At 33.1% G+C, this 27,117-nt stretch overlaps 1 protein-coding gene across 1 annotated transcript; it reads left to right on the plus strand.

Moving 5' to 3' along the window:
* Window positions 1-9: 9 nt before the first annotated feature.
* On the plus strand, window positions 10-26,892 carry LOC143067927 (acidic fibroblast growth factor intracellular-binding protein-like). Its single transcript, XM_076241550.1, has 11 exons — window positions 10-107; window positions 1,145-1,245; window positions 4,367-4,565; window positions 6,157-6,283; window positions 13,429-13,529; window positions 13,868-14,001; window positions 19,938-20,046; window positions 21,009-21,078; window positions 21,844-21,930; window positions 24,854-24,951; window positions 26,488-26,892. Exons 2-11 carry the CDS (start codon window positions 1,164-1,166, stop codon window positions 26,567-26,569), a joined length of 1,089 nt encoding a protein of 362 aa, XP_076097665.1. The 5' UTR covers window positions 10-107; window positions 1,145-1,163; the 3' UTR covers window positions 26,570-26,892.
* The last annotated feature ends 225 nt before the right edge of the window (window positions 26,893-27,117 follow it).

A 27,117-nucleotide genomic window follows, 5' to 3' on the forward strand; every position in this document is an offset into this window, starting at 1 on the left:
CTCCCGTGATACAACTATTTACCAAACTAATAAAAGAAGACCAACAGTCCCCGTGGAACCAAACTGTGGTTTGCAATGTGATGCGGTTATTGAAGACACATTTTTAGGTCGGTATTAAGAGAAACAATCTTATACTGTCCTTTAGATAATGTCCATTTAATGATTTTATCCGAACTTTCATACTCATACTGTCACAATCTATCTGATACAAATTTAGTGTCAGTGTCAACTCTTGATATGATGATGAACTGGCTGTCATACTCATGGGATACGCACAGCCAGACAACCTTGTATGGGCGTTCCAGGGGGTCTGTTGGTCCGGGTCCACCCCTTAGTGCCAATTGTGGGGGACGATTTGGTTGATTATAGAGGAAATCACTGAAGCATGACTTGAGCCCCCTTCCTCCCTTCTATAAAAAATTCTGGATCCTCCACTGACATGTATGAATGAGGGTAGTAATACCCTTTAAAGTCAGTCATCAATTGGTATTTTTGGCTACCATTCTAGTGTTAAATTGGTTAAAACTTTACCATGGTTCATCAAAATATCCTGATAGTGATTCGACAGAGGTCTCAAACATTGAAATAATTATTGAAATAGTAAAATAATTTTTTTTCAATTTAAATATTTTTTTCAAAATCAATCAATTTTTTGATTGTCCAGAAGAATGTACATTTTATCATCATTCACCAAAAATTACCTAAAAACTTCATTTGGCATGATTTTTACTGTTATTTTTCATGATGGTACTCCCATTCTTGTATGTGTGTCAATCATGTTTCTAAATAAACTGTTAAAAATATCTAACCACAACACAAAAATCTGTGGTCTAACATAATTTTGTATGTACAGCCTGTTAATTTATATGTTGGAGCTGGGAACAGTATATCTATATCGTCCTGAACACGCTTGAAATATTTGCCACTGGATGTAAAGCAACCATCAATCAATCATTATATTTATATATATGTTCCTAAGTAGAGCCATAGTGTATTTTGAAATATGTTTGATTATGTGAAGCACCTGAGAGTTAAGTAAGACGTGACCTAAGACATTGAGTAGTCCAAGATTACTCTTGACGTCCAACGGCTGTGTATAGATATAGATAAATTTCATTTTTAAATCATCATTCATATTTTTCAGGTTTTGAAAAAATTTGGTTATGGCAACATTAGATGTGTTTGTTGGAAACTTCACCATAATTGATTTTGAGCTGTATGATCTATGGCTTAATGGATTATCAGGTAATATTGTATATAAAGATGATATTTTGTAATGGGAGGAAAAACAAAAAAAAATCAAAACTTTACATTTTCGATATACACAGACCAATTCTCAATCTTTCTTCTTTCCTGATAGATAATTACATATATCACTGTATATATACTGCTCATTATCAATATTTTTGGAATTAAAGTTTCAATTGTTAGATAATGTCCAGAATTATCCTACATGTATAATACAGCAAAAAAACCTAAATACTAGTTGGATATACATGATATAAGAAGATGTGGTATGAGTGCCAATGAGACAACTCTCCATCCAAGTCACAATTTGTAAAAAGTAAACCATTATAGGTCAAAGTCCATTTATTATCTTGACAATTGTTCTCTGTTGAACAAAAGTCAGTTATGTTACAAAAGCATACAATAACTGTGATGTACAAAGAAAATATATATAAGACAAATAATCAGTGGTTGAATATTTATCTCGTCATTTAAGGGCCATTTCTATTTTAAAAGCACAGCATATGACTTTATTCTGACATATGTCACAAGCTTTCGTGCATGCATGGAACAGAGAGCGAACAAGAATTGAATGACGGATACTGGTTTAACTTTTCAAATTTAATTGAAAAATAAGGAGATGTGATATAATTGCCAATGAAACAACTATTCATGGAAGTTCATTAGTTCAATTGAAGTGGATGGAAGCAATTAAAGGCAATCCTACCGCCTTCAACAATGAGAAAACCCCATACCGTATGGTAGGCTATAAAAGGCCTAGATAAAAAAAAACATGAAAGTCAATATATATATATATGAATCTAAATTCAGGGAGGGTTAAATTTGAATCCAATTTGATGATATTTATGTCAAAGTCGCTTTCTTAACTGAGGTTTGCCTCATGTTAGTTTTTATAAAAAACAAGCTGTAAACCAAAACATGTAGGCAGAGTTCAATTTCAGGCAGTGAGTCACTTACTGTTGTAGAATTATGTTCCTTTGTAACTTGGATTTTTTTTTTTCATTTCCCTACTCTTACTTTAGTACTGTTAGCAACCTTGAGCAGGGCCCTCCTACTTTAGTATTGTAAGTAACCTTGAGCAAGGCCCCCCTACTTTAGTATTGTAAGTAACCTTGAGCAGGGCCCTCCTACTTTAGTATTGTAAGTAACCTTGAGCAAGGCCCCCTACTTTAGTATTGTAAGTAACCTTGAGCAGGGCCCTCCTACTTTAGTACTGTAAGCAACCTTGAGCAGGGCCCTCCTACTTTAGTATTGTAAGCAACCTTGAGCAGGACCCTCCTACTTTAGTACTGTAAGCAACCTTAAGCAGGGCCCTCCTACTTTAGTATTGTAAGTAACCTTGAGCAAGGCCCTCCTACTTTAGTATTGTAAGTAACCTTAAGCAGGGCCCTCTTACTTTAGCATTGTAGGTAACCTTCAGCAGGGCCCTCTTAGTAAGTAACCTTGAGCAAGGCCCTCCTACTTTAGTATTGTAAGTAACCTTAAGCAGGGCCCTCTTACTTTAGCATTGTAGGTAACCTTCAGCAGGGCCCTCCTACTTTAGTATTGTAAGCAACCTTGAGCAGGGCCCTCCTACTTTAGTATTGTAAGCAACCTTGAGCAGGGCCCCCCTACTTTAGTATTGTAAGTAACCTTGAGCAGGGCCCTCCTACTTTAGTATTGTAAGTAACCTTGAGCAGGGCTCTCCTACTTTAGTATTGTAAGTAACCTTGAACAGGGCTCTCCTACTTTAGTACTGTAAGCAACCTTGAGCAGGGCCCTCCTACTTTAGTATTGTAAGTAACCTTGAGCAAGGCCCCTCTACTTTAGTATTGTTAGTAACCTTGAGCAGGGCCCTCCTACTTTAGTATTGTAAGTAACCTTGAGCAGGGCCCTCCTACTTTAGTACTGTAAGTAACCTTGAGCAAGGCCCTCCTACTTTAGTATTGTAAGTAACCTTAAGCAGGGCCCTCTTACTTTAGTATTGTAGGTAACCTTCAGCAGGGCCCTCCTACTTTAGTATTGTAAGCAACCTTGAGCAGGGCCCTCCTACTTTAGTATTGTAAGTAACCTTGAGCAAGGCCCTCCTACTTTAGTATTGTAAGTAACCTTAAGCAGGGCCCTCTTACTTTAGTATTGTAGGTAACCTTCAGCAGGGCCCTCCTACTTTAGTATTGTAAGCAACCTTGAGCAGGGCCCTCCTACTTTAGTATTGTAAGTAACCTTGAGCAAGGCCTCCCTACTTTAGTATTGTAAGTAACCTTGAGCAGGGCCCTCCTACTTAAGTATTGTAAGTAACCTTGAGCAGGGCTCTCCTACTTTAGTATTGTAAGTAACCTTGAACAGGGCTCTCCTACTTTAGTACTGTAAGCAACCTTGAGCAGGGCCCTTCTTCTTTAGTATTGTAAGTAACCTTGAGCAGGGCTCTCCTACTTTAGTATTGTAAGCAACCTTGAGCAGGGCTCTCCTGTCCTCAGACACATCCTTCTGTTATTTATAATTGCTTCAGTCATATTTGGTATTGTTTTATTTATAATTGCTTCAGTTATATTTGGTATTGTTTTATAAAGTCATTTAAAAATCTTCAGCTTTTCTGTAAAACTAATGAAAATGTAGAAAATTATATTTTAGATAATTGCATTTTTATACCCCCGCTTTAAAAAAGGGGGTATACTGTTTTACCTCTGTCTGTCCGTCCGTCAGTCCGTCCGTCAGTCCGTCCGTCCGTCAGTCAGTCCGTCCCATGAAACTTTCGTCACATTTTTCTCAGGAACTACACATCCACCCTTTCTGTAATTTGGTATCAACATTTATATATGTCAGCCATACCGTGTGATGCGTTTTCAGATTCATCACTTGACAACTTCCTGTTTACCGAACACTTGTCTGATTTTACACATGATAGCCAAGTTGAAAATTTTCGTCACATTTTTCTCAGGAACTACAATACAAGGATTTCTGAAATTTGGTTTCAGGATTTATATAAGTCAGCTATACCGTGTGATGCGTTTTCAGATTCATCACTCGACAACTTCCTGTTTACCGAACACTTGCATATTTTTACACTATTAATATTATCCACTTGCGGCGGGGGTATCATCAGTGAGCAGTAGCTCGCAGTTTCACTTGTTTTTTACAGATGTAGACGCTGCTCATGTCTTACAGAAAGGAGAGTTACAACATTGTCCTTGGGTCACTATTGAGGACATTGTCAGTGAGGTTCATGACCACTACAGGCTCTTTAACCATCTGGAGAAAATATTGAAAAATCCAACACACCTTGCAGACCAACAAATTCATCAAATTGATGCAGAAGCACAAACTCTTCTTATAGAAAAGTAATCATCTTTTTTACATCTTAAACCAGTTCTATTCAGACCATATTTTGTTCGCAATATTTTTCATAGCTTGTGTAACTTCTCAATATGTGAAATAATTTAAAAAGGACAACACATCTTGGAATAATGCTAGAATAATAAACAAAACAAAAAGCAATATGCATGCTTGAATTATTTCAGAAATTATATTTGGATTTCTCAAAGTATTAAAGCTTCCTTTCTACTTTAATACTTTTTCCGTCTTGTCATTTTATATAGTTGTTGTTGTCTACAACTTTCAGGTAAAAGACCTTTTCCGACATCTTAGGATATAAAGTAATAAAAAACAAGAGTACTTGAAATTTAATGAAATGTACAAATGAAAGAGGAATGTAATTTATTTGAAATTCTTATATCTAAAGAGAGGAACCATGTGTCACAGTATAATTGTATTTTGATGACTGCTTGTCTTTCAAATACAGATAAACTTTGTTTGATTCAAGTTATTCAATTTTTTCAACTTTGCAATGTAAGGGGAGATTACTCAGAAAAAAATGTAACTTTTAATATTAGTGAATAAGTATTGCTTTTGTTGTTGTGTAGCATGAAAACATTTCCTGTAGCAAATGTCATCAGATATTTGTCCATTGTCCTTGACCTGATTTGCATGGCTCAGGGACTGCTTAAAAAAGTTTTATTTTATAAAATATGTAATTGCCGGGTATTATCAAAAGATAGCTGCTGTGAAAGTTGATATTAACTCAGGTTCATATAAGCTTAGACTATCCTTCATACATTTGCTTGCAATTAGTACTAAGTATATGATAAACCCTGCCTAAGTCTTTATAATCAGGAGTTTCTGGTAAAACAAAGATTATTGATCAAGTATTTAAGGTAGCACAATACAAAGATTTTTTCACTCCCAATCAGACAACTTTAAACTGATGTAATTCATTTCATCCTTCTTTATATTTTATAAATGAGGTACCAAAAGAAAGAAGAAAGATTAATCTTTCAAATTGTGATAATTTCATTATGACATAATTATTATGTAATCAGTCGTAATATTGTGATGTCCACACTTGAATGAATTTAGCGTCTTTGTTTTTCATAGCATCCCAAAATATTTTATAGATTCTTGTACAACACAGCTTGACCTCCAAAACTGTCTCAGATTTCCAAAAACATCAATAGAACAAATTTTATACCCAATTGAACTCAGTGGTCTCGAATGAATTGATGTTGCAAACTTCATTGAAGATTTATGAGAGAATGAAATACAATAGGAAAAATCTGAGACACAGTTTTGGAGGTCAAACTGTGTTGTGTAAGAATCTATAAAATTTTTTAGAATACTATGACGAACAAAGAAGCTAAATTCATTCAAGTATGGACATCACAGAATGGCAACTAATTACATAACAATTAATCATGTAACAATTATGTCATAATGAAATTATCACAATTTGAAAGATTAATCCTTCTTCTCTCTTTTGGTACCTCATTTATAAAATTTAAAGAAAGATGAGTGGAATTACATCAGTTTAAAGATGTCTGATTGGGGATGAAAAATCTTTGTATTGTGCTACCTTAAACTGCTTATATGTTTAAGGTATTATCAGTTTGATGAAGTTGTCATCAGAGAAATTATTGGAAAGAAATTATCTGGAAGAAATAGGAAAGATTTAGATGATGTTAGTGAAAAAACAAGAAGGAGTATAAAAAAGTGTAGAAGACAGGTAAATTAAACTTTCAAGGAGATGATTATGGGAATATCTTGAATACCTATCAGGCCAACCTTAAAAATATGTTTGTTTGCAGTTTTCCGACTGTACCTTCAGACTGAAGGGTCGGTAGGTAGGAAAAATATTTTATTTTATCAGCCAAAATACAGTTTAAACAAGCAGTTACACTAAACCAAGTTTCTTGTGAAGAAAAAAAAACATTTTAAAACAACAAACACTGGACATGCTGAAAACCAACATCAAATGAACAGGCATTTCCAGATAAAAAACTTTTTAACCAAAACTGAAACTTTAACATAGTGTCATTATCCAATTTATGACATAAAATATGGTATAATTATTAAATACTGGAACACTTATAAACAAGGAATGTCATTATGACTAGAACTGTTTTAAAGAAATATATTCAGACATGTATGCTTCTTGACTAGAATGTTTTCATGAGTAGAATATTTTCATCAGAAAAATGTAGATATTAAAGATTTATAAGACAATGTATTAAAGAGTGTAATTTTAATAAAAAAAAATAACCATTGAATCTTCCTCAATTGAAAAAAAGGCAACTTGAAAAAAAAGTATTAAGACATTCGACTGTTTTCATATTTCTAACAATATTTAATTATATGTGATAAGGTTATATTTTTGTCAGGCTTTAATGAAAACCAAAGAAGTCTAAAGTTTGGGGTGAAATCCATAGCACCCCATTAAAAGTAAATGGTCTGTACTGAAATGTTTTTAATGCATAAAAAAAATTGGCAGCATAGCTCATAAGGACATGTTTTAATTGAATTCACACAGGCCACACAGTTTGGGTATATTTAATATTGTAAGAAAGAGAATAATTGCAATGAGTGGGGCAGCCCCCCTTATCCTAAAGGAGCATACTCATTGCAATCGAAGATAGATTTAATATAGAGAGAGTATATTTATTTTTCAAGCTAACCATTCATTTTCTCTACATCTTTGTGTAGTTAGGGTTGCTTCTTATTGATTTGGCATGATCTATATCCATTAACATTTCAAATGAGCCCTTCCCCCGTACAGGCGTGTTTACAGATATCCATGAAGATTTAAGTCACGGAGGAGTGGTTTCATCTTTGTCGTCTTCACAACGATTTGTAGAAAATATACCATACTTTAAGCTGCTGTCGAATTATTTAACCACTGAAATTGGTTCCATAAAGTCAGGCTCCACAGATTCTGTACCCGATTTGTTTGAGACAGAATGGTTATCGTGTCAGTTATGAATATCCGCTACATCATCGTCAATGATATCATCACACATCATTACATGTGCCTGAATCTGTATAAACAGTTTACTAATAAACTTTTTTGTTTGTTATTTGTCTTAAAATTGACACGAGACGACAGCGTAAAGTACTCCTCCGTGACTTCATGGATACCTGTAAACAATTTCCATGTGCTTTATCATTAAATGGTCACATAAACGCTTGACGGGAAGCTAAGAAAAGGGCAGGTCTAAAACGCGGAAATGGAAAACGCGGAAATGAAAAATGAGTGTATTATAACTAATATCTTTGGAACCGCTAAAGCTAAATTAATAAATAAAACTGATTTTGAAAGCTAATATAATAGTCTATAAGATAAAATTAAAAAAATATATATTTGAATATGCTTTTTTACTGAAAAGTTGACCGGAAGGCTTTCTTAGTGCGACTCTGGCAACACATTTTTGAACCTTAAAACTTAAATTCACGAAAAAGCATATAACCCGGTCAAAGTCTGTAAATTGGCTCTTAAAGACATTTAAATGGCAAATAATATGATATAAAGAAAAAAATAAATATGTTACTATAAAAGGACAAAAAGTTGACCGGAAGACCCCCTTGTACACAAATATTGAAGGGAAATTTTCAACTTTGAATTAAAATTCACAAAAATATAAAAAGCCCGGTCAAAGTCTGTAAATTGACTCTTAAAGACATTTAAATGACAAATAATATGATATAAAGAAAAAAATAAATGTATTACTATAAAAGGGCAAAAAGTTGACCGGAAGACCCCCTTGTACCCAAATATTGAAGTGAAATTTTCAACTTTGAATTAAAATTCACAAAAATATAAAATGCCCGGTCAAATTCTGCCAATTGATTCTTTAAGACATTTAAATGACAAATAATATGATATAAAGAAAACAATAAATATATTACTATAAAAGGGCAAAAAGTTGACCGGAAGACCCCCTTGTACCCAAATATTGAAGTGAAATTTTCAACTTTGAACTTGCTATTTCTATTACATTTAATTTAATTTCAATAGTATCAACATACTTATCATTTCTGATTTTTTTTTCTCCTTATTTTGCTTAATTATTTATTGATACACTACACTCAGTGGCATTAATTTATCTATTTATTATCTATATATGTAGGATAAATAATGTTCAAATTTATTTCAAGAATAGGTATTGTTAACATTTTTAAGATTTATTTCAGATTTATCAAAACTGTAAATCGGGGCTTTAAATTGCTATAAAATTTCAGTTAAACTATCTATGTACTTCGCAGAACCAGCTGTTTCCTCTCATATTTTTTTTAGCACAAGACCGATGTGTCCAGACATCACACATTTTACGCCCTGTTTTTCCCTTCACAACCTACCATATCCTCTATTGTATCGGGTTTTCCACAGTTTATTGAGATAATGTGGGTTTTAGTTTTCAGATTTTTAGGAGTTTTACCGAAATAATTTTTTGGAAAATGTGTGAATTTACCATTTTCAAGACAATGAATTTAATGTTCTCTCATATATTTTTGCTCGTATGTGATATGAGTACCTCCTTTAAACTCAGTTTGACAAAATTCAAGAGCATTTGCAATTGCAAAAAGTCCACAATCTATCATAATGCTGTTTTGTTGTTTTTGGACATCGGGTATTCTTATTGTTAATTTTTTACTGTCTACCCAATAAGCTATACGTTTAAAATCTGATGTAGAACGAGGTCTTTTTCGACCAACTTTTGATTCAAAACCAGGCAATCTTAGTTTAAAGTAACATTTGTTTAATTTTACACCTTCAATTTCAAAAACATATTTACTTTCATTAATCCAGGTGTACTGGTCGCATTTCCAGTCATTGGGATGTTTTGACTGAATGAGGTATATATCACCACCATTAGGTTTTACAGGAGGAAGACAACCAATTTTTTCTTTAATAGGATTCTGAAGTATATTTATGACCTTTTCATTTTCAAACATAACTTTAACACCAGTCAAATAAGGTAAAATACCGCCACCACGTTGTGGTGAAGAGGAAGGTGAAATAGACTGAACACTATAAATAGGTACCGATGGACCACAATGAACACTAGAAATAGGGACTGATGGAATAGACTGAACACTAGAAATAGGGACTGATGGAATAGACTGAACACTGGAAACAGGTACTGATGAAATAGACTGAACACCAGAAACAGGTACTGACAGGGGCGGATGCAGGAATTTTCGAAAGGGGGGGTGCTAACCCAGGGCACCCAGGGCAAAGGGGGGGTGTAAAACATATGTCCCGATACAAATGCATTGATCGGCAAAAATAAAGGGGGGGTGCGCACCCCCGGAACCCCCCCTGGATCCGCCACTGACTGATGAAATAGACTCAACACTAGAAATAGGGACTGATGAAATAGACTGAACACTAGAAACAGGGACTGATGAAATAGACTCGACACTAGAAATAGGGACTGATGAAATAGACTGAACACTAGAAACAGGGACTGATGAAATAGACTCGACACTAGAAACAGGGACTGATGAAATAGACTGAACACTAGAAACAGGTACTGATGGACTAGACTGAACACTAGAAACAGGGACTGATGAAATAGACTCGACACTAGAAATAGGGACTGATGAAATAGACTGAACACTAGAAACAGGTACTGATGGACTAGACTGAACACTAGAAACAGGGACTGATGAAATAGACTCGACACTAGAAATAGGGACTGATGAAATCAGGCCCGTAGCCAGGAATTTCCAAGGGGGGGGGGGGGCGGGGGGTTCGTTGGACTCACTAACTCGACTTTAACAGTCACAATTTGAACCGAACGTTGACTTTAACAGTGCTTATTTGATTTCAAGGGGGGGGTTCGGACGAACCCCCCGACCCCCCCCCCCCTGGCTACGGGTATGGAAATAGACAACATAATTAGTCCACATGCCGACATTCCTTACATACTATGATGCGAGCGGAAAAAAACTAAATATTAATCATTTAATATATAATTTATACTTTAATAAAGCAATCAAACATAAATAAAATAGAATAATTAATAATCATCACCTTATGTGAATTTTAATTAAAAGTTGAAAATTTCACTTCAATATTTGTTTACAAGGATGAGTTCCGGTCAACTTTTTGCCCTTTTATAGTAGAGTGGGGTGCTCATTTTCGCCGGGGACACAATTTCGCCAATTAAGGATTTTGAGGTGTAAAAACTTCAAAGGATGGCTGAAATGGAAGAAATGTACCTGTAAATTATATTTTTATAACAAATATAATATTTTTTTAAACTGAGACAAAATTGCGGCTCCTACCCAAAAATGACCGAAAAACGGACAACGATTTTCGGACAATTTCCTGAATAAAAAACACGATTTCAAAGAAGTATTACTAAGTCAATATTTGACTGAATGCCCTAATTTTGAATTCTTTATACCTTTGGAATGTCTGCTATTCATCTATAATGCAATTGATTTGATAAAAATTGTTAAAAGCTGCGGTTATTTGGTTTTAAATAGATGTGTAAAAACGGCGAATATGTGTCCCCCATTGACAAAACATCCGGAAATTTCAAACACCCTTTAATCTAACTTTTCAGATGATTTTCTTAAAACAAACCGGTTTTCAAGCTTAAGTATATTTTGCATTTGAAGTTATCTTCATATAGAAATATTAGTCTACTTCAGAAACATTTAGACCTGAACATAAACTGTAGAAAACATGGAAAGATGTGGCGAAAATGAGCGCCCCACTCTAACATATTTATTGTTTTCTTTATATCATATTATTTGTCATTTAAATGTCTTAAAGCATCAATTGACAGACTTTGACCGGGCTTTTTATATTTTTGTGAATTTTAATTCAAAGTTGAAAATTTCACTTCAATATTTGTGTACAAGGAGGCCTTCCGGTCAACTTTTTGCCCTTTTATAGTAATATATTTATTTTGTTCTTTATATCATATTATTTGTCATTTAAATATCTTTAAGAGTCAATTTAAAGACTTTGACCGGGTTATATTCTTTTTTGTGAATTTAAGTTTTAATGTTCAAAAATGTGTTGCCAGAGTCACACTAAGAAAGTCTTCCGGTCAACTTTACAATAAAAAAACATATTCAAATATATCTTTTTTTTATTTTATCTTATAGACTATTATATTAGCTTTCAAAATCAGTTTTATTTATTAATTTAGCTTTAGTGGTTCCAAAGATATCAGTTATAATACACTCATTTTTCTCTTCCGCGTTTTTCATTTCCGCGTTTTAGACCCTCTCCTAAGAAAAACCGAACTTGAAATGCGTAATTAACCCAGACTTTAAATCATTTCCGGAAAGGACCCAAAGTTCCGGATCGCGTCAATAGAAGTATTAAAAAAAATTTCTTCAAATTTAAAGCAATAAAATTTTCACAGTCGGGAGGATTTTCAAGGGTCGGTCGCTAAACTGCAAACAAACAATATTTTAATTTAAGCCTCATCTACCTATATATTAATGAATGAAGTGTTATAAGAAGATATGGTATGAGTGCCAATGAGACAACTCTCCATCCAAGTCAGAATTTGTGAAAGTAAACCTTTAAGGTCAAAGAATGGCTTTCAACACAGAGATTCTGATAGTCATATAAAAGTGTAATACTTATTTGTAAAATATCATAAAGCAATTCATGATTGTTGTTCACATGTTGTTCACAAAGACCTGACAACACTCAGATTCTCCTTTCAATGTATAAGACCTTTTCAAGACTATTTTGTTTTGTCCTTATGTTACACACCTTCAAAAACTTAGAGGCATATATTTCAATTGTGGAAGAGATTTTCTCAATCACTGCTATACATAATTTTGATATGGTCTGTTGATAAAATTGAGAATCAAAATGGGGAATATGTCAAAGAGAGAACAACCTGACCAAAGAGCAGACAACAACTGAAGGCCACCAATGGTTCTTCAACGCAGTGGAAAACATCCTGCACCTGGAGGTGGTCCTTAGATGGCCCCTAAATAAAATTGTGTACTAGTTCAGTGAAAATGGACGTAACACTCTACTACAAAACATATTAATGAACTAAAATTTAAAAACGTACCAGACTAACAAAGGCTAGAGGCTCCTGACATGGGACAGTTGCAAAAAATGTTTTGTTAGATCTCAACCCTCCCCTATACCTGTAGCCAATTTAGAGTAAAGAATAACAATATGCACAGTAATACTCAGTTAAAAAGAAGTCCAAGTCCAATGTCAGATAGGTAACAAAAGAAACTAAGAAAATGACAATGATTCATAAATTAACATAGGACTACTAGCTTGAATTTAGATTTATTTTAGTGAAACATTGTACATGTATACTTATTGACTGGGTATGACTGGAATAGTAAGTTTATTGTCCCTGAGGTGCAACTATTGTCCTGAGGCATAGCCGAGAGCATTAGTTGTATCCGAGGGTACAATAAATTTACTATTCCCGAATATCCAGTCAGTAATCGAAAAAGACAACAGACAATAAATAGCGATGATAAATCAACTATCATTATATAAAAAGCAGAAACCCAACATTTACTTCATAAATATTCAGAAATGCTAAAGCTACGTCTTGCACTGAAGGCAACTCTAGATTAAATAGGTAAAACGGGACGTCGTTACTCCCGCTGTATTTTCAAATCCTCCAATCCCGTAGCTGCATTTGAAATTCCGCGAAATATTATAACACTTATGTTTAAATAGTTTCATCGAGGTCCAATAGTTGGAAACTGTTGACCAGTTTTATAGTTCAACCCTTGCAATTTAAAAAATAATCAAAATATTGTGTTATTATTTTATATAGAAAATGATAACTGAGGTATAATAAATCTGAACTATTACTTTATTGCCTTTATTTGAAAATTATATATAGTTTCTTACTACAGTTTGATAATTTGAAAAGAGTGTTTAAGACTGTAGAAGAAATGCTTGGTTCCTTGGTAGACAATATAAAGACACACTACCTGATATCAGCTGATTTAGCAAGGTAATTGTTTGTTGTTACACATTAGATATCATTATAAATATGATCGTTTAATTAGAGTGTGGTCGATAGTTATGTTGATACATTGTACTTATTATATTGGTGGATTTTTATGAATGTACCCAGAGCAGCCTGTATGATTTGATTTGATGTAATTTGTTCTTTGGGAAAATGGGACAAAATTGAATTATGAAATTATATGGTATTTAAGAAAAAAAAACCAGAAAATATAATTTTGGGACCAAGCATAGTTCTATAAGACAAAGCATAGATTTTGGGTCCAGACAGAAATCTATCAGACAGTTCTATATTTGATGTACCTCCATTTTCTGCTGTTACAGGAAGTATGCTGCTTTAGTATTTATTGCTAACAACAGATTTGAAACTGGAAAGAAGAAACTAAGCCAATACTCATTACTTACATTTATAAAATGTGCAAATCAGATGATTACAAACTGGTCATATAGTGCTGATGGTAAGAATCAATAATAGAAAAACCTTATTGACCACTACCTAAATATCTGACTTTTCTTAAGTATCACTGCTTATATTTTTGGTTTAATTTGAATAACTTTTTTATTATTATTGAACACTGTAAATTCAGAAATTATTGCAAGGTTTTCGTTATTGTGAATAATGCAACTGAGTATTGCATGGAATGGCAACAATTAATTTGCTTTTTTGTCCATCGTTCAAAAAACCTTTTTTACCTTCTAAAATGTATAGGCAATATTATTGTTACAGTCAGAAATCACCTTTTAATTGTAGCCAACAAAAATCACAAATTGATAATAAAATTTAACATACAAGATTTTTATGCAGTTAAGCTGCATTATGCGAGCACCCTAGATTTGTGTTCTACCCAATATTTCCTGAAATACTTGCCATTGTTATTTTCTAGCTTGCTACAATGTTATATATAACTAATTGAACACTGTTTTAATACTTTTTATTCTGGATTACAAAAAATATGACCAGAAAAACCTTAAATGATCGTCGATTTATCCAAAAGTTTTAAAGTTACACATAGGAAGTAGTGCTTATTAAGAATCCTTGTGTAGTTCATTATGACTTGTGCTTTTAGCCAAGATGTCAAAGAACAATTGTATGATATATTTAATCGCCGAAAATCTCTTAAGTCAAGTAGTTTAGATTTCCCAAATGACAAAAGTCGTAGGAATATTGTTTGTCATCAATACGTAGTACAACTACGTCAGTAGTCTATATATAATATAATAAGTTCAACTGTTCATGCTGTTGGCGGCAATTTCAAATTAGAAAAAGAAATTTTCGTAGCTTTTCAATTTGGAGGCAGGTTTGCAAATTAGCGGTGGTCCGAGGTCCGCGACCTTCCACTTTTGCAAGCGGAATTTTGACTAGGATAGTTGGTTTCTAGCTACGCCCGACGTAGTCACCTTCCACTTGAAAGAAAATAAGAAATTACTTTGCAAACCTTTTCACCAATTAAACGAGCTAAAAACTTATTTTTATCATTATTATTCATGACAGCGATGTTCATTTTGTTCAACCGCTAGCTTTATACAGAAAATCGCCGACAAATATTGTATAAATTTGAGTAAAATCGTATCTGATTGACAAAAACAACATTGTAAACACATAACAATGGCGGCCGTGAAGACAAAATTTTACAAAATCGGGTCCGATTCCGGAAGCGGATAAGGGTAATTCCGGGTTGGGCGATCATTTACAAAATAAATCCAAGCAGGTGAAAAATACATCAATGCATGGTAAATGAATATAAACACTAGTATTGTAAACCAAAAGATATACATGTAAAAGAAAGAAAAAGCAGAAAAATATTTTATTCAGAAACTCAAAATTAGTTTTTGACAAATTTTAATTTAAAAATCCAATACAACGTGACAGATGGGAACAGTATATCTAACAATATACATGTTCATGGTCACAGTCTAAATTTTCTTTATAAATGATAAATGATGATAATGCATGTGAGATGTTTTTAAAGTGTGAACATATTACTGCAATTTCGAGGGGTTATTTGTTTTTCTCAATTTTGAAGGGTCAATTAAAGTAGCTGAAAGTTTCTTTCTTTATTTTCACAAATAATGCAGCTATATTATATATACCTTAATGTAAGTAAATCATATGATATATAGGTGGCATTCTTTGAGCCACTCTACCCCCTCCTGTTTGATAACTTGGAAACGGTCGAGCTACCCACCCCTAAACCATATGAGGGGCAGATCCAAGATTTTAGGTTAGGACGGGCGCAAACATGAATTTTCGCCGAGCAGAGCGAGGCTAAAAAATAAAAAAAAATTGAGGAAAATTATCGGAATATTCTTTATTAAGCTGAGAACAACCCATGCTTTGCAAATTAAAGGAGGATGCAAGCCCGCAACCCCCCCCCCGGCCTGAATCCGCCTCTGCATATATTCAAGTATAGGATAATATAATAAATAAAATGAAATATAGGGGGAGTCCCTGGAGTTACCCCAACCACTCCTGTTTGAGAACTTGGAAACAGTCGAGATCCACACCCCTTAACCATATATATTCATGTTTGTGACAATATGAGAAATCAAATGAAATATAGGAGTCGCTGGGGGTCACCCCACCCCTCCTTTTTTAGAATTTAAAAATGGTCGAGATCCCCACCCCTTAAACATATATATTCAATATAACAAATCAGATGAAATATAGGGGGAGTCCATTGGGTCACCCTACCCCTCCTGTTTTAGAATTTGAAACCCGTTGAGATCGCAAACCCTAAACCATATATATTCATGTACGGGACAATATAACAATTCAAATGAAAATAGGGAGAGTCCCTGGGGCCACTGTACACCCTCCTGTTTGAGAACTTGGAAATGGTCAAGATCCTTACCCCTAAATCATATATACTCATGTATGGGACAATATAACAAATCAAATGAAATATAGGGGAAGTCCCTGTGATCACCCCAACCCTCCTGTTTGAGAACTTGGAAACGGTCGAGATCCCCACACCAAAACAATACATATTCATGTATGGGCCAATATAGCTAATTAAATGAAAGATAGGGGGAGTCCCTGGGGTCACCCTACCCCTCCTGTTTGAGAACTTGGAAACCAACGAGATCCCCATCCCTAAACTATATATATTCATGTATGAGACAATATAACAAAAAAGATGAAATGTAGGGGAAGTCCCTAGGGATCCAGAAATTTTCATAAGTGGGGGCCCACTGACTGACCTAAGAGGGGGCCTGCTCCAGTCACGCTTCAGTGATTCCCTATATAAGCAACCATATTTTTCCCAAAAAGGGGGGGGGCATGCTCCCCTGCCCCCCTAAATTCTCTCCCTACCCCTACCTGTTTGAGAACTTGAAAACTGTTGAGATCCCCACCCCTGAATTACATATATTCATATGTATTGGACAAAATAACAAATCATTAGATAAACATGAATGTACTATATATGAATGTGTAATGTTTAGGCAACATTGCCACAGTTTTCATAATTACGGTTGCCTTGGTTTTTGGTTAACTGCCTTCAGCGCTTACAGCGCTTTGATTTATACAAGTTTACAAGATTTTTTATACAAAAGTTTACAAGAAGTATTACACAAATATTACTGTTAACTTAACTGTCAAAATATGAGTCCAATCTTTTATCTTAATCTGTATCTGGAAATCTTCTGGGGAATCCAATCAGAATATTACTTCCACTACTAAGGTCACAATCTACTATAATGTTGTTTGTACATGTACAATGTAGAATAAAATTGTCAATCCAAATGCTGTGAATACTAATGTCTATTGATGTCTAAGGCTGAAAGTTTAACTTTAATGTCTGTATATATATAGTTGTCACAGAAATTTTTAGAACACTGTAGAAACGGAATGCCCTGGAAAACTAGAACAGAAGATTCTAGAAACTTGTAGAACGGCCTAGCCACAATCAGATGTGCATTTTGTGTTTCACATGAAGTCAAAAATGAGTATCACCTCAGGGAAAAACTCTTTTGATATTTTGGTTCAAAAATGGTTTAAATTATGAAAAATTGCCATCGTTAGGCTAACACTGGAAGCATTTATATAATTACATGCAGTTTTTGAAAGAAAAATTTAATATTTTTATTAAATAAATGGTGTTTAAAAACTGCATAATTTTCTTTAATGGTTGCCTTCAAGACATGGTCACCAGTGACAGATTTTTGCTCAATGACAAAGACAACAAAATATGTTTAGAACTATTGAATATCAAACATTTTAATTGAAAAAAAAATAACAAGAACATGTTTGACTCAGTTATTTCAAACAACAGTAGCTTTCTTTGATCATTAATCTTATCTGATAAAACTGTATCTAAAATTATCTATAAATAACAAAACTTCCAGAAGAACCCTTTCTTTTGGTGTGTAGAACATTAAAATAACTTGATGCATATTCTTACAATAAACAATCAAACTTAGCAATACAATTTATATGTTTTGTCTACGGACAAGACATTGTATTCATATTTAATGAAATGCATTATTAAAACCTAATTTTGATATAGCTGAAAGTGTTATCTTGAAAAAAAAAAACATACATTTTATCAGGTTTATCTATCAAATGATGCTTAACTTCGAGGAAAATGGAAACAAATACATTTTGATAATGTCTACGGACAAGACATTTTATTGATATTCAATTAAATGCTTTCAAAGATGATTGTTAAAGTTAAGATTAAAAGTAACTAATTAAGTTTTAAGCGGTGTTTTTTAATTTTGGACAATATAAAAATGTACCCATAATTCTTTACATATCTCAATAATTTATTGATTAAGCCAAAATGAAGACACATTCTTTTAACTGAAATCCATATATCTGACTGTTTAAAACAATCAAACTATTATTAAAACTCAATTTTGACATAGTTAAATGTGTTCTCTTGAAAAAATAACATACATTTTACCTATCAAATTAGGCTGAACTCGAGGAAATTGGATACAAATATATTGTGGTAATGTCTACAGACAAGAGAATTTCAGTTAAAAAAAAATCTGTTAGAATTAATTGTGACTATATCTATACTATTAAACGAGAAGACCTCATTTTGGGTGTCGCTTCTCTTCTTTCCACAATAAATTAATTATCATGCCTCTGTGTCCTATAGGCATAGTGCATAGTCGCATTTGTCATCCATTCATATGATTATTCAGATTGAGTTATTTTGGGAGAAAAACGAGAAAAAAGGCGTCCGGATATGTTTCCGTCATTGGACGAAATTTTAAGTCAGATTAGACTTCCGGTTTGCGTTTTTAACATACATATACTACGAATACAGGACCTTTTTCGGGACGTCGGGATCGGGTGTTTTTAAGCTCGGAATTTCGGGATGTTGGGATATTTAATTATTATTAAATTAGGGACCTCAGGATTTCATGTTTTTAAGCACGGGATATCGGGATCGGGACCCCTTTGACCCCCCCCCCCGGCCCCTTTATGAATGTTTATAATATACAGATAAGCGCTAAAATTATTCATGTGTTATTAAAATTAATAGAGAACAAACCAAAAAATAGGAATTTTTGGGGAAAAAGGAGCTAGGAGCCGGGCTAGAAAAACAATTATCCTGTCCCAAAGTACCTATGACTTTTTATACCTTTTCTGAAATTCTCCAGTCATTAAATCTTTTACAAAAATTCATTGATTACAAAAAAAAAGAAGATGTGATATGATTGCCAATGAGACAACTCTCCACAACAAGCTAAAAACAAAAGCACAAAATTTCATAACAAGCGCATAGTATTCAACTTTTTATCATAACTTTGTAACCACTGAAGATTTTTTGTTGCAACAAACAGTAAAAGAAAGATGAATAAATTGTCTATAGCAATGAACCAATAATGTAGTTCAAATTAAGTTCACTTATTAACTATCAATTGATAAAAACAGCGAAATTTTAAATGAAACAACATAACGTGAAATTTTGCCCATTTTCAGCGTGTATTTTAGTGTTTTTTTTTCAAAACGGTAACACCTATACATGATATTTGATATTCATTGTGAAGCCCTACATTCTCTTCTTCAGTTCAAAGATGTATTACTTATGTAAAGTTTATCTTCTTGTCTTTACAAGCCTATAACATAGACCCAATATGAAATGCACATCTGATCTTGGCTAGGCCGAGAAGTTTGAATAACGCATCTTTTATTAGGATCATTCTGGAATCATTATGTAAGTTAAATGGAAAGTTCCAATCATGCCATCAGTATCTATGATTGTTCCAGTAATTTCTAAACTGCACAGTTCTAATGTTATTCTGTAAAAAAAACTATCAGGCCACACAACAGAAATTAGGCCAGCATAAATAAATATAATAATTACAATATCATAACAGTATACATGTATATATATAAATAACTTAATTGATTTGTGCTATACTATTTTTATTTTAGAATGTAAAAGCCATCAAGATATGGATGTAGATTTAGATCGTAAATTTCTACAAGATCTGAGAGATTTAAAGCCTCTACTTGAAAAAGAAAGTATAGAAGAACACAGAAGGTTAGAGTCCTTAAAAAGATTAAGATTTGTTTAATTTTGTAATCTCCATAGATGTGATAATTTTCCATATGGTTTTTGTCTTTATTTTAACAAATTGGTACAAATATACCATCAGCTCTCAATAGCCAATAGTCACTGGCAAACTAGTCAGTATTGCATTTTGATTATTACCGTACTCCATCTGTCATTCTACACTTCCATGTTATACATTATATGATAATTCAATGTTGCCTCAACTGGTTTCAGTATTTTAGGGGCACTGATATTTTATTAATAATTCTAATATGACGTGCTTCTTTCGCTTTGTGAATAAATCCATGATCTGAATCCAATAAAATTTGTTTGCACATGAGTATATTGACTACTGCAGAATAATGAATTTTATCAAATTGGCATGCATTAAATATATTTTATTATTTAAAACTTCCAAACTCTTAAATGATGCATATGTTGTTACTAATTCATTTATCATGACTGTAATGTGTTGCATTTTGAAATTGACATATTTGACCTAGATACAACAACCGTTCATGCCGGCTGTTCAAAAGTCCTCACTCTGAAAAGACACAGTGCCAGTCATTTGCTTCTTTACAAACAAAAACGGGAGGTTCATGGAAGAGCCTGCACAAACATTCTACACTTATACTCATCGACTATAGAAATTACCTTAATTGTCTTAATCAGAATGGAAATAATTGATGCAAGCTATACTTTATTGTAGTTTTAACATGGCTAGGCATTATATTCGTGTTATTTTAGCCCTCACTGTTGCTCGGGCAAAAATAATCATGAATATAATGCTTACCCATGTTAACACTACAATAAAGTATAGCTTGCATCAATTACTTCTTAAATCACACATTTACTTGAATCCTGAATAAAAAATTAAAATGTATTTATAAGTAAAAAATAACACTGTTCTAATCTTTAAACATAGTTTGAATGGATACTCTATTTTTTAGTTTTGTTCTGCAAGCACTGAGGTCTAGTATTTCAAGGAGGGCATTGCAAGATCTGGAAGATAACTTTAAGGTGAGAACTCGGTGATCCAACTCAATTAGATCAAAGTAAATATTTGTGAAATATATGAATAATAAGACTTCTCAAGATATATGGTATTGTTGTGCAATTATCATTCAGTTATTATAAATCACTGGTGGGGAAGAGGAATTGTGGGCATAATTTCGATCAATATCTAAAACATTAGTATTCCATTGAGGTAGGGTTTGGAACAGAAAATGACATTATAACATAATTACAAATTGCTAGAAAACAACACAACAAAAAAACAGAAATTCCTGCACCTGGAATAACTGTACTGTATTATAACAAAGTCATTGTAGGATTTTCTAGAGATATTATTATGTCTGAGCGATACAAATGATACCCTCAAGCAGATGCAAAGTGTTTTTTTTTTAAATACATAAAGTTGAGCATGGGAGTGCATAAAGTCTGGTTCTCTATAGGAGGAGGTATCCAGAAACTGTATGCACTTCTTCTGCAAGTGAATACAAAAAAAAATAACAAATTTCATCTATCTCCCAAAAAAAGCGAACATTAACAAAATTAAAACACTAACCACATGCACACATTTAACATATGTACAAACAGCCAGCAAAGTGAAAACTTCCTAGCATTCATACTGTAGGGGGAGTGATCTGGAATAGCTATATACCCATAATGGGATAGACAGACAGACAGACAGGGGTGAAACAATATGCCCCCAACTTTCAGTAGCTGGGGCATAAAAAGCTGTTCTCGCCTATAAGCCTATTAACAAGTACATTTTTTTTTCAGAATATATCAAAGTCCATAATAAACATAGCAATGGGATTGAATCACAGCAGAGAAGTTAGGGATATCTTTATCGACATATATGAAAAAGTAAGTTATTAAAAGAAATCAGTAATATCATTGCTAATCTGATGAGTCTTTTCATAGAACCCTCTGCCCTGTACTTTACAATAAAGTGAAAAAATTTTAACAAATAAGTTGTAGTTTTAAAATCATTGAAAATAATAAACATATTAATTAATTTGCTGTATTATTATTTTATTTATCATAAAGAAATTAGGAGTATGATAGAAAGTGAAAGGAATTTATGAACAAATGCAGAACCACTTTGCTCAATGCATTGCCTCCAATGTTTCACTTGTATGTACACTGTAAAAACACAATATTGATAATGCTTTTTTTTTTTTTTATCAAAAACTTATCTGATACCCAACATAGATGTTGTGAAAGTGTCAGACTGGTTTAACAAAAATAAAATAAGGACCTGAGGGATAACTGCCAATGTGACAACTATTCACCAGAAACACAAGGACAAAAATTTAATCAGCTATTGGACCTTGTATGGCACATGCCTTCCATAAGGATAGTGCAAAAGTTTTTATTGTATATATATATATATATATATATATCTATAAACGAGTCTAAATTGAAAACTACGTTCAAACCTACGATTGCGTTGGATAAAAAACGCAATTTTTATACGTGTGCATGTAAAACAAATTTCGTTTTAGAAGGGTCTAAAAACAGCACAAACAACATTTTCCAAAAGACCAAAAAAGTGAAAAAGTATATTTAAACAAAACGCATTTGACCAACAGGTCGAACAACTGATGTTCTTTAACTCAGCTGACTGCCATTGGCGATTGCCAAATAAAATTGATCACAAGATGTAACAAAATGGATCTTAATATAAATTTAATACTAAACAGAAAAAAATTTTTAACTTGTGGCCACGATGTTATGCCACAAACATACGGTGTCAATATTTTTCAGTACACCAGATCTGGATTTCGACAATAAATGTCTCTTCAGTGATGTTAGGGATCGAAACGGTATTTGGAAGGCCATATAAAAAGTACCCTCATTTTTAGATAGACTCTTGAATTTTAAGAGTCAATATAGGATGAACAGATCATATAAACTGGAGGGAAAATATGATACAAGCCCAAACGAAAAAATATAAACGAGTCTAAATTGAAAACTACGTTCAAACCTACGATTGCGTATGATAAAAACCGCAATTTTTATGCCCCACCTACAATAGTAGAGGGGCATTATGTTTTCTGGTCTGTGCCTCCGTTCGTCTGTCCGCTTCAGGTTAAAGTTTTTGGTCAAGGTAGTTTTTGAAGAAGTTGAAGTCCAATCAACTTGAAACTTAGTACACTTGTTCCCCATGATATGATCTTTCTAATTTTAATGCCAAATTATAGTTTTGACCCCAATTTCATGGTCCACTGAACATAGAAAATGATAGTGCGAAGTTCAGGTTAAAGTTTTTGGTCAAGGTAGTTTTTGATGAAGTTAAAGTTACATCAACTTGAAACTTAGTACACATGTTCCCTATGATATGATCTTTCTAATTTTAATTCCAAATTAAAGTTTTGACCCCAAATTCACGGTCCACTGAACATAGAAAATGATAGTGCCAGTGGGGCATTCGTGTACTATGGACACATTCTTGTTATACGTGTGCATGTAAAACAAATTTCGTTTTGGAAGGGTCTAAAAACAGCACAAACAACATTTTCCAAAAGACCAAAAAAGTGAAAAAGTATATTGGAGCTGGCATGTCAGTTAACTGCTAGTAGTCTGTTGTTATTTATGTATTATTGTCATTTTGTTTATTTTCTTTGGTTACTTCTTCTGACATCAGACTCGGACTTCTCTTGAACTGAATTTTAATGTGCGTATTGTTATGCGTTTACTTTTCTACATTGGTTAGAGGTATAGGGGGAGGGTTGAGATCTCACAAACATGTTTAACCCCGCCGCATTTTTGCGCCTGTCCCTAGTCAGGAGCCTCTGGCCTTTGTTAGTCTTGTATTATTTTAATTTTAGTTTCTTGTGTACAATTTGGAAATAAGTATGGCGTTCATTATCACTGGACTAGTATATATTTGTTCAGGGGCCAGCTGAAGGACGCCTCCGGGTGCAGGAATTTCCCGCTACATTGAAGACCTGTTGGTGACCCTCTGCTGTTGTTTTTTATTTGGTCGGGTTGTTGTCTCTTTGACACATTCCCCATTTCCATTCTCAATTTTATTAAACAAAACGCATTTGACTAACAGGTCAAACAACTGATGTTCTTTAACCCTGCTGACTGCCATTGACGATTGCCAAATAAAATTGATCACAAGATGTAACAAAATGGATCTTAATATAAATTTAATACTAAACAGAAAAATTTTTTTAACTTGTGGCCACGATGTTATATATTATATACATAAAAGTCTATAAAAAGGACCAATCAGCAAATCTAATGTGTACCTGATTGTCTAAAATAGATGAAACTGTGCATAGAAGGGGAAAATTATAAAAGTCTAAATATGTGTGCAATAGTTTTGATATAAGATGGTAATATACGAAGATGAAGTTATAAAATCTTGTTGACAAATATTTCAATTTAGCAGAACAAATAGCCTTTGTCAGTGTCAATAATTTTAACTTGTCAACAATATTTTATAACATCATCTTAGTAAATAACCATCTTATAATAGTAGTGTTGCACAAATCTTTAGAACTTTATATATATGATTTGCAGATCAGTGAAAAAACTTGTCTACATATGGTATAAAAAATTATTAGGGAAACAAATCTTATGCAATATGATATTTCTACACTAGACTTTATTTAAAAGATATTTAAACGATAGAAAAGCCTTAAGTTTAAGATATGAAAATTGAATTGTCTTGTGTGGAGAAATATTGTATCACACTTGATGCAGTAGTAGACTCTATATTTATAGCATTACTATTTCTACCCAATAATAGTTGAATAATATGTGTATATTCTAGATTGTGGAACCTTGTCAACAAGCCAGATGGAGTAGGGAAGATTTACAAAGCTTTGTTACTGCTTACCAAGCTACAGCTAAAGATATGGAATACATGAAGTAGGTTTAAACACTTTTAGATAGGATCATACATCAATTCATTATTGAATTACTTCTGATCTTGAATTTGGTTTAAATGTTAATGATTCTTGTATATTTGCATGTTAGGGAATATGTTTATGTGATTTGTCAAGAAGGTTTCCAGTAGTGGCTCTTGAAGTTATTAATGTTTTAATAATAAAGTCATTGATGGGACAATATTTTGTAACCAATGTAAGCAAAATGACATTGATTATAAAACAAACAAACTTTTCATTAAAAATATCTATGTTCACCTTGCGTTCATCTTAAAATTAAATTACAATAAGATATTTTGTGTAGTTCATTTTTTATTTGATAGTAAATTACACAGAGTGCTTTTTTTGCCTTAAAAAAACAAATATATTCATGCACCAGACAAATTCATTTACACAAATATACAATTAGATTGTGATAGAGGTAACAAGTGAGGAAATCAAATTCCTTAACTCCAATTTTAAAAATTATAACAATTTAACACATTTTTAAAGGAATTTATTGGGGATTAAACTGGACCAAGTCACTCACAAACATTTCAAACTTATTATTAAAGTTAGTCTTTAAAACTTGAAAAGAATTCTGACAAGAGCAAAGTTTCAATCTCAAAAGAAGAATTTTTCTGTAAAAATACACATAAACATATGTGCCAACAGAAAATTAAAATTTTTCCCATTCTACAAATGTCGTTGAAATGATGAGTACAGACAAGTTCTGATGAAACACTCCCGTGGAGGATAAAAAGGTTAGAACAATGATACAAATATATTTATTTTCTACTTACCTGATTTTTGTGATTTTTTATGAATATATTTATATATAGATAAGTACATCTGAGTCAGTGACAACTCTACAACAGATTTATCCATCGGATCACCAGCAATGACGGTGATACATGGCTGTGTACATTATGTATATACAACTAGTCTAAACATCAACCCAACAATGTTAGACCTGTTAATTTGCTTTCGCAATTTTTTTTGTCCTTCCTGCGCCAGGATTCGAACCCATGCTACTGAGATATCGTGACACCAAATCGCCTGCACTGTAGGCATCACGCTAGACCACACTACCACCTAGGCTTCACTATAATAAAGCTTTCGGTGGCCGTGTGTTACCTTTCCTTGTCAGTTTTAATCTAGCGGCGTACTACAGTACATGATATATTAGGCATGGAGATGTTATTGTTACAGATCAGCTCAATTATCTATAGTAAAGGATCCTACAAATTAATGCAAGATACAGTCACAGAAAATAATTATATTAATAAGTACGTCTGAGTCAGTAACAACTCTACAACAGATTTATCCATCGGATCACTGACTTGAAGTTCATAATACCAATTGGATTCCTAACATCCCTGAAGAGACATTTATTGTCGAAATCCGGATATGGTGTACTAATTTTGTTTTTGATTTAAACAATAGGAAAAAATCTTTTTGCATTTTAATTGCTTTTATGCAGTTATTGAGTTAACTGTGTGATTTATTGTTTATTTTGAAGTATTTTTTTCTTTTCTAGATATCAACCCTTATTGCAAGTTGTATGGGACAGATACATGAACACTATGAGTAGTTGTATATTAGAGCTGTTTCCATCCTGACATTGCCAAAGACTTATGTTGTGAATATCTAGTCAAATACACAAGGTCATAATAAGTTGATGAACTGTCAAGATCATTGTAATATACCACTACTGAACAGTTTTAGATGTAGCTTGGTGTAATGTAATTATTTAGACTACAGTATCAGCCTAATTTACATTCCAAATAGTCATAGAAAACATGGCACAGATTACGGTGCAGTCCAATGTATCCACGCACTTGAGACTTATGACTTCACTTCATCAAACTAATAAAACCAATAATTGGATAAAAATGTGTGAACACATTCATAACATACTTTTATTTCATAAAATCTTCTGTTTGTATGGTTTCATCCTCAGGATTTGAGTAATGCGTGTCCAAAATTAGGGAAACCCCTGTTCTGAGAGTTCCTTCAATGTTCGGTGATTTCGAGCATGCCTTACAAAAATAGCTTATTTTGAATAAAGGAAAGATAACTACAAAATATAGTTGAATTTGAACCAAACAAACTGCCAAAGATGCAGAGCAAAAATTATATTAATCTGATATAAATTTGACTTAGATAA

This window comes from Mytilus galloprovincialis, chromosome 3, assembly GCF_965363235.1.
Source record: "Mytilus galloprovincialis chromosome 3, xbMytGall1.hap1.1, whole genome shotgun sequence".
NCBI lineage: Eukaryota > Metazoa > Mollusca > Bivalvia > Mytilida > Mytilidae > Mytilus > Mytilus galloprovincialis.